This window comes from Limulus polyphemus, unplaced genomic scaffold (assembly GCF_000517525.1).
Source record: "Limulus polyphemus unplaced genomic scaffold, Limulus_polyphemus-2.1.2 Scaffold147, whole genome shotgun sequence".
Lineage (NCBI taxonomy): Eukaryota > Metazoa > Arthropoda > Merostomata > Xiphosura > Limulidae > Limulus > Limulus polyphemus.
The window spans coordinates 63291-73284 of NW_013665757.1; the positions used below are offsets into that span (position 1 = coordinate 63291).

A 9994-nucleotide genomic window follows, 5' to 3' on the forward strand; every position below is an offset into this window, starting at 1 on the left:
AGATTACTGATGATGGAATTTTGAAGAATCTGAATCATTTAATAAATGCTTCCTATTATTACTTTCATGTTTTGCTTTATCATTAAGTATACTTCTATCACACAAAAAAAAACGAGATTTTTAAAATTACAGATAGTATAGCCAACGAAAATAAACTACTTAAAAGAAAACTCACTTGTCAAAAAGTGTTGTGTCTTTTGTAGTGAGCAGTTGTTGCAGTAGTTTCTGAAACCCCATTTCCCTAAGTTTGGCTTGTCTTTCTAGAGCACCTATAATAATCCAAAATTCAACCATAAAAGTCCGTTTTCCTAAGTTTGGTTTATATGCATATATAAGTAGATATTAGAATGAATACGTAAAAGTGATAAAAACAAAGATCACTATGTCACACTTGATCAATTCTTATTGGTTGATATACATATATATATAAGTAAAACAATGATGATAGGTCAATGGATCACACTGTATACCAATACTGAATTGTTTATATAAAGAAATTGTATCATAGAATGAATAAGTGAAACAGCGATTAAAGATAACTATGTCACATTGTATATTAATACTGAATTGTTTATATATATATATATATAGTTGTAAGTACACAAATCAAGTTATAAAATTTAAAATACATATAAAGAAACAATTAACTGCTCAGCATTACTGACATATTTTATACATGAACCTTAAAATGTGGTGAAGAAAACAGTTTAAAATTTGAATGGTTTATACTGAAAAACTAAACTGAAGATATTAAATATGAAGATACTGTAAACACAGATATAAGCATGAACTGTTTTATTTTGCATTTATACAATTCTGAAACAATTTCTGGGTGATAAATGATCTAATTTTAATCTGGAACAAATATTTTGAATTTGAATTAACATAGTTGTTTGGTTTAATTATAAAATACAGATTGGTTAGATTTTGTACAGAAATATAAACTGATTAGTATTGGATCTAATTCATACTATAATGACAACTTTAAAATTTAAAACAAATAAACTTTTATTAATTTTTCATTTTAGTAAAGCAAAATAGTTAAATTGTAAAAACAATGTTTGACAGTTTACTGTAATAAATCTCCAATATTTAAAAACTGTGGACCAAGTTGTGGACAGAGTAAAATAAAACTGAACAGACTTCTTAAAAAACAGAAAAGTACAAACATATAAAACTAATTCTTGTTGAAATAAGGCTTAGAGCTACAAAATTTGCTTTCATATCCTCTTTTTGTCATGTAATCCTTTCAGTTGGTTGTCTTTACATGAGAGTTTATTTGACATTTCCTTGTTCATTTTCATTTCAATCCAATCTAGCAACTTTTCAATGAATGAATCAATACACGTGTGTGTGTATATATACAGACATATATAAAAGTTTTTTGTTTTAAAACATTGATTAGCTAGCTTACCATCTTCTTCACTCCAGATGAGATTAGACACACAGAAAGTTGCAGCAATTTGCAGCTTCACATTGGAATGTTTCTAACAGAAAATAAACCACGAACACAGTTCAGTTATATATCTCTAATGTAAATGAAATAATAAAAAAATTTGGGTAAAAGTCATCATGTTAAAATATAATGGAAAAATTACTCAGCTCACAACAATTAAGATATTAGACACGAGATCTGATTACTTAGTGTCCATACATCTGTATCATTAAAAGAAAACAAAGACAGTCAGTAATGTGATAGTATGTGAAGATGAACCATTATTATCTAGGGTTACCACCTTTGATATGCAAAACATCTGGCTCCCTCTCTTGACAAGGCAACTGCAAATATTGCATCATATTAAGTAATTTCATGTTTTTGTCTGTGTAAGGAACTGACCAAAAACTGGATGAAATCAGTAATTTTCTAAATAAAGTATATAGTGATCTCCAGATGTAGTGAGACTAACGACAATTAGGAATCAACAAAGTCATGGATCCACAAGCACTTCAGTGTATTAGTAGTTCAGAAAAATGTGTTTATGAAAACCACTGAGGTCCACTGGTAATTCTAGAGTTAATCTTCATGATATCTAAAACTGGAAATTAGGAAACAACAAAGTCGAAATGAACTTACACCATATTATCCACAAATTAATTAGACTTTATACTGAAATCATAAATAACACTACCACAAAATTATCTTTTAAACTGAGCAGTGTGATACTTCAGTCATTATGTATTAGTCTAAATGTCATCATTACAAGTAGTGGTGTGTAACCATTAAATAATTCAGTTTCTTCCTAGGACATTTTTTACCATGTAACTTGTCAACTCCTTGAGCACATCTTCATTAGACATGATAAAATCCTTGGCAGTGTCTCCATCAGCAATGTTGGCAAGGATGCACAGAGCTTGCTCTTTAATGTCAGCTTTATGGTCTCCCTCCAGAATCATAATGACAGCTTGCATGATCTGCTTCCCATGAAATCCCATGATGTGGTCAATATGCTAGATATACAAAAACTCCTACTTATTCACCATATCTATTCTAGTGGAGACTACGTATATATTAAAAAGAACAAAATATTTTATGCTACTTACACAAACCCAGAGAACATCTTGCCATAGTCTTTCACACAATACTGATACTTATGTGGAGAATGCACTAACTATATTTGTTAATTTTATTTCTTCCTATATTTTTTTTTAATAGCACATACTGTTTTTGGATCATACCTTTTTAATTATACCTTAAGAACAAAAACCCAACCAATTCAAAATACTGAGTTGTTCACAAAAAAGTAAGAATCGTGTGAAAATACCAATTTGTATACTCAGTGTACCTTAATAAAAAAAGCAATTTTTAAGTTCAACATTATACAGATTTCATTAAAGTAACAAACATACCTGAAAAGATCAGCCATAAACCTTAAAGAATATTTGAGAATACATGTAATATAATGAAATAAATGCCATACACAAAAATGTGAGCTGTAACTAATCTATAAAACTTATAAAGTTGTGCACAACTTGTGTGAAACATATTAACACACTTTGATCCTTCCATCCTGGTATTTCTATACTTTTAGGGCAAATAATGTCAAGGTTTAAAACATTCTGAGTGATCTCTACACTCAAATAAATTACAAAATAAAATCATAATGAAACATCCACATATATAATTTAGTTTTGGTATGTACTTTATTGACTTTTGTTTTGTTTAAGATAAATATTTTTTATGATATACAGTTCTATTTTTTTTAAATACAAATATGCACAAACACAAAAATCTTTAGTTTTCAGTTATTAGTTTATTTAATATTATACTATTTTATAACCAAATAACAACATAATTCAGTTAGAAAAACACAACAATACCAATTACCTTGCATTAATAACATGAACATTAGATACATGTTTTGAAATAAAGAGTACAATAATTCCTATAATTAGAATAAAAGTGACAAGTAATTCTTACAGGTTTCAGTGACAAGTAATTCTTGTAGGTTCCATTGATAGAATCAGAATGACAAGTGAATCTTACAGGTTTCATTGACAGAATGTGAGTAACAAGTGAACTTACAGGTTTTATGGAAAGAATGAGAATATCTTACACATTTCATTGACAGAACAAGAGTGACAAGTAAACCTTAAAGGTTTCCTTGACAGAATGAAAAAAGACAAGTTAATCTTACAGGCTTCACTGAGAGGATGAGAGTGAGAAGTGAATCTTACAGGTTTTGTTGAAAGAAGGTTTCTAAGTAGACCAAGAGTTTTCATGAGAATGTTGACATCTGATTCTGAGAGCAGACAGAAAATCTGATCAGTGCCTAAAGTTGCCAGAATCTGAGATTTGATTTTCTCCTCTGCCTGAAAAGCCATGTTCATAAGAGCCCAAACACCATTTAGTTGAAGAGCTGGATCTTCCCTTCTGGTGAGGTTACACAATAACTCCACTGCTCCACACTCCAGAATTCTCTATGAACCAAAACACCAAATACAAAATTAAAAACATAGACTGTAACCAATAAAAACAAATGCAGTTCTATATACAAGAATAGCATAAAACATGCAGGATTTAGGACCAAAATATGTGTGTGTGTGTGACTGAGGAGGGCCAAAAAAAGTCTGATGTAATTATTATGAGTTTTACATATATACTAAGTCCCACAGAATTAAACATCCACTTCAATGCAAATCTGAAGTGATAGTCTTATTTCTAAACTTTATTTGACTCAGTGCTAAAACAAGAATATTACATCACTAAATTAATTAGTTTCTAAGCTTTATTTGACTCAGTGCTAAAACAATAATATTACATCACTAAATTAATTACTTTCTAAGCTTTATTTGACTCAGTGCTAAAACAATAATATTACATCACTAAATTAATTAGTTTCTAAGCTTTATTTGACTCAGTGCTAAAACAAGAATATTACATCACTAAATTAATCAGTTTCTAAGCTTTATTTGACTCAGTGCTAAAAAAATAATATTACATCACTAAATTGATTAGTTTCTAAGCTTTATTTAGGGCCCGGAATGGCCCGGTGGATAAGTCACTCGACTCGCAATCCGAGGGTCGCGGGTTCGTGTCCTTGTCGCACCAAACATGCCCACTTGGGCGTGGGGCTAGCAACTCCACCCCGATAACAATCTGCATTAGAAACTACAACAACACTTCCGTCGGCGAAGTGTTGTTGTAGCCCTATGTTCCACTAGGAACGACAGGAACTAAGAGAGAGAGAAGCTTTATTTGACTCAGTGCTAAAAAAACAATATTACATCACTAAATTCGTTAGTTTTCTGCACATTCATCTATTCAACAATGAACACTAGAAATTACACAGTTCAAAAGTTATATAAAGGAGGAGTGTTCTAAATTTTTCTTATTAACTAAATGTAACATAGGAGAAAATTATAGCTTGTACTAGTCATTTTTAAAGTTGTGTCACTAACTGAAGCTTGAAACAACAAACAAAATTCTCTGCTCGGAGAGAGAACTAACAGAAAATTACAGGCTGTACTATTCAGCGAGTTGAGTCACTAACTGAAACAACAAATAAACCTCTCTGCTTGGACACAGAGATAACAGAGCATTGCAGACTGCACTGGTGGTCAGTTTCCAGGTCATGAAACTAAATGAAGTTTGAGGCAACGAAAAAACCTCTCTGCTTGGAGAGAGAGCTATCAGAAGATTACGGAGTGTACTGGTCAGTTTTCAAAGTTATGTTGCTAGCTGAAACTTAGAACAATAAACAAACTTTTTACTTGTGTAAAACTCTAACTGAAACTAAGAGCAACCAACAAACCTCTTTGCTGGGAGAAAACTCCAACAGAAGGTTACAGAGTGTACTTGAGGCTACAGTAAGAATGTCATCAGATGCATTCTGAAGAAGTTTCATCAGGGGGTGCCATACAGCATGATCCTTGAAGGTTGTCCTAAGCTGTTGAACAGAACGGGAAAGACTATGAAGACATCGAACAGCTGCCAAGCTGACTTGAGAATTTGCATCAGACAGTCCACTAACCAAATGTTCCATTAGAGAATCAGTTTCAATAATCTACATAAATTATAAAAAAAACAACAATGACACAAATGCAAATTGATATACATATAACACAGAAACTCATCACAACAGAAGACCGCTGTACCTTTAGCAACTACTCAAGTGTACTTTAAAAGTTTATTATAATGTCAGTCTTTTTTGTTCAAAGTGAAGCCTAAAGTAATAATAATTATATAACACACAAATATATTAAAATTAACATAATATACTTAAACAGATACCCTATAAATCTAAATATGAAATACCGGCACTTGTGTAATTAAAATTATAATAAATAATTGAAAACTTTTCCTATTTACACAATTTAAAACTTTATTGAAGCCATATGGTTTCCACTTTAAAATGACACTCTACATGTACAAGTAGATCGCATTGTAACTTGAAATGTTAAATTATACCTTTCCCCAATTAAGATGGGAAGCAAGAATATTCAGAAATAACTTTTGTTTTGCAGTTCTTATACTGAGAGTTCATTTTACTGCCATCTAGCAATAAAGAGGGTTGAGTATGTTATATCAAAACATTTATGGAGTCTCACCATATCTTTACAGTCCATGTTGCCACATCTGATAATGCTCTATCTGATGACCATGCATCTTAACAACAGTTCTGCACAGCTTCTATTACAAAAGGCTCCATCATAAGGCTGTCATGTCCAAAGCACACACCCCTCCTCCCTGTTTGCTTTCCCTAATCCATATAGCATACAAGGATGACAGTTTCCAAGCATCAGTTTCGATAGCCTGGTCATACAAAAATCCATAGGTGCTGTGTTCAGCTACTTGACTTGTATGTTGTTGTATGGAATAGCATAAATATACATTACTTTATCCAGATACTGGAGGTATATGATGGTTGAAAGGAGGTACAACAAGAAGCCTTACCTTGGTAAACCCATATCCTGTTGGCCTCATTTCTGTACAAAGCTGGTACTTTTGTGTGGTACAAAGAGTCCAGAAAATTGGTATGATAGTACACAGAGTTAACCTTGATCTTTGTTATACCTTGTATCCATCTTGCTGATCTCCGAATTGCTAATGGCACAGTATCCAGCAATGATCATGAATCCCTTCATAAAAATTTTGCAACATGCCATGTACCATGTACCATTTTTTTCACTTATTGAAAGGTAGAAAATGGCATGAGACTTGTTAAAGTTATGACGTTACACACACACTTTATTCAGTATCTCTGTGAGCTACCATTTTTTCCCCCATTCATACATTTTTCTACAGTTGGTCTTCCTTTCCAAGATATCTTATAGAAGCAACTTGTGTCACTGTTACAAGCAAATATTCTATTTGATTATCTTGCATACTATTGCCTGGGGCATGTGGATGGATTTTGTTACTGATCTTTTGTTTTCCAATGCCATTAAGTATAAAGGGATATCCCGCATCTTGGGAACTCTAAAGCCTTATCTGAACATATCTTTATGATTTAGCTATATGAATATTCTAAGTCAGAAAGGGCTGTTATATACCTTCCTAAAAGCAATCAATTTTTGGAGGCATCACATTATTTAAGAAATGTCAAACAATGCCAAAATGTAGTTCTGATACCTTTCATTCCACCATGATTTTAGTGTTTGAAAATTCAAAATCAATTTAATATAACATATTCAGCTCTCTGTTTTTGATGTTAAATATGAAGACGATTTATTTAATGCTTATATGATGAATAAAATAAAGGATATTTCTTTGACTGATAATGTGTACGCAAGTCAAGATAGTCTGGGAAGCTTTCAGTCCAAGTAATAGTTTCACATATTAAAACCTAACTAAAAATAAAAAAACAAGCCAAAAATTTTGGAATTAAAAATGACAATTTCATTAAACAAATTAAAAAAACAAACCAACATCTCTATAACTGACAGTTGGGTTACTTGGAGGCCAAATTACATTTTACATAGCAAACTGAAAAACAAAACACCTAGTATCTTGCGTAACTAACAGTTGGGTCAAATAGGTTATACTGTGTGTTATAAATCATACTCATACATTACCATATGGACATTTTTTTCAAAAAACAATAATGTTTGTTAAAATACCTTTTCCTTGATTTGTACTAGTAACAAACATAATAAAAAAGAAAAAAAGAAGATGATTAAGATTGCTAAACTTACTTTCTTCCGAATGTCTTCATCATTGGCACCTAGAGATGCAAAAGCTTTGAAAGCACTTTGTTTCAACTCTTGCGACATTCTCAACTCTTGCCCAATCTACAGGAATATTTCAAACTTATAACAGATTTTAGAGTAAAATGTATAAATCTGTATTGACAAATTTTCATTCAAAGTAAGCCATCTTGTTTTATCAAGCTTTATACAAAATTATTTGAATACTTCTAAAATATGATTAAAAGTTTGAGATTAACATAATTTCTTTTAACTCATTATTTGTTCAAGACAAAAAATACAAAGAAGATAGTTTTGTGAAACTTTGTTCTTTGGTTAATTTTTAGCAGTAAATGTTTTTAAAGATAAATTATATAATTGTTCACGTTTTTATCATACAGTGGCATATAGTTTATAAACTCTCTTCATCTTGTCTTCTAACAACAAGTATATTATATTCCACAAAATAAGAACTTGTATAAAAATTTTGCACTTTCATAAAGCAACTATCTAGAACAGAATAAGCGATTATAAATGGAACAACAAAGAAAGGAATAATTTAGTTTTGTGTATTTTAAATTGAGAATCCATAGCTCTAGACTTCCAAAAACCTTTTTTAAAGCATTTTTGTTTTCTGTGGTTTATAAGATTATTTCAAAAAATCCAATATTATTATAAGCATCTCTAAGTATTGAGTTTCATTTCATGGTTGCCAGTTTTTTGTAAGATGGTATTATAACAGTATGACTCATGCCTACATCAGTGGGTGGCTATGTTTTGGTGATCAAATCATTAGTAGTTAAAAGATGTTATGAAAAAACATCTCCACACAACATAAATGCCTAAAGACATTACTTTTTTCATGGTATTAGCCAAAACTGTTCCGGTAGAAAATGCTCCTGAAGAAGGATGTTGAAACTTGAGGAATTCAGCCAGTGTTGGAATCAGATGATCACTGATGCTGGCAACTCGCTGGAGTTCCATGTTCACTTCTGTTAGGTAAGCTAAAGTGTCTGCTCCTTCTGCCCGTTCTTCTGGTGTCATTGTCTTCTTGCACATCCTGACCAGTGTCGGAAGAGTCTACAGAAAGTACAAATCAGTAAAACTAGCTCAAATTTGGTAAATAAGTAAAATCTTGTTAAATTAAACCTTAAAACAAAACTTGACAAAATCAGACGTCTTATAAGCCCACTGTTTCAAGTCAACTACTTGAATACTATGATACTTGGAGAAATAAGTTACTCCCAGAACAAAATACTGTTATTTAAGCTTTCTAATAATAATCATATATAATAGTTGTAAAGTTTACATTAATTCTGTGATTTTACTGGTAAATGTCAAAGAATATAAAATATAATTGACCTTGTATACGATTCTGGAATCTTCAGCAGTGACAGCTCCTGCTCGACAAAGGTAGGTCATGCTATTTTTAGAAAATATACACTTTATGAATTACAAAAGTATCTTATACAATAATAATTGTTTGATCATGAGAACTATCTATGACACAAATATGGTCACTCAAACAAGAAGAAAACTATCTTTTATATAAGTGTCACTTTGTTATTTATTTAAATCAACACTTCAGTAAACTTGATCTCAAATTATTCTACTGGTGGTTTTATACAAGTTCTATTCTTACCATAACAGGTCTTACTAGAGCTCATGTAACACTGTTAAAACAATGTGCCATAATAATAATTGTCCACAACATTAAACTTATGAATCCATATCTTGAAAACAAAATGATTGAATAATTATGCTGTAGATCAAATGATTCATTTTGCTTCTGTTTATCCAAATCTATCTGAAATTATCTAGAATTTTCATACTTGTTATAAATGTAGACAGGTAAGAGCACATCAAAATAAAAAGTGGGGATAAGATTGTGAAAGAACTTGATTCAGCAGAAAGCATATGATGATGTAAAGAGAGATTGTGATTTAAGTGGTTACTCATGATAGATCAGCATTACCTTTGAATACATCTATATATATATATAAAAGAGGAAGTTTGTTTATTTGTTTATTTTGTTTGCTATAGGAAACCAAACGGTTGAACTTACAAATCTTAAAATAACTTTATAATAATCAGTTTTTTACAAGAAATTTAATGGTGCTATTTATTTTGTATTTGGTGTAGTATTTAATGATGAAATTGACAATTAATGATTACTGCGCCATGTTTTTAATAAACATACAAACATAAGCACATACAAAGCATTATGGCGGGAGACACTCAGATCACCTTGCTAGCAATTCAGTATTTCCAAAAACTTTAAACTTTATTTTCTTTAAATAGTGCTAAGTAGTTTCATAAGTGATTTAGTAACTTTGTGAATTGCAAATTATTCTTTAGTGATACAGGT

General features: G+C 31.0%; 1 protein-coding gene across 1 annotated transcript in view; it reads right to left on the bottom strand.

Moving 5' to 3' along the window:
- LOC106475433 (armadillo repeat-containing protein 8-like) overlaps positions 1 to 9994 on the bottom strand; it is a 53390-nt gene that overhangs the window by 9211 nt on the left and 34185 nt on the right. Inside the window, exons 9-16 of the mRNA XM_013936119.2 lie at positions 8989 to 9049; positions 8482 to 8706; positions 7636 to 7731; positions 5253 to 5504; positions 3676 to 3918; positions 2257 to 2448; positions 1415 to 1487; positions 176 to 269 (exon numbers count right to left, since the gene is read on the bottom strand). Coding sequence (XP_013791573.2) covers positions 176 to 269; positions 1415 to 1487; positions 2257 to 2448; positions 3676 to 3918; positions 5253 to 5504; positions 7636 to 7731; positions 8482 to 8706; positions 8989 to 9049 — 1236 coding nt within the window. The remainder of the gene's footprint in view (positions 1 to 175; positions 270 to 1414; positions 1488 to 2256; positions 2449 to 3675; positions 3919 to 5252; positions 5505 to 7635; positions 7732 to 8481; positions 8707 to 8988; positions 9050 to 9994) is intronic.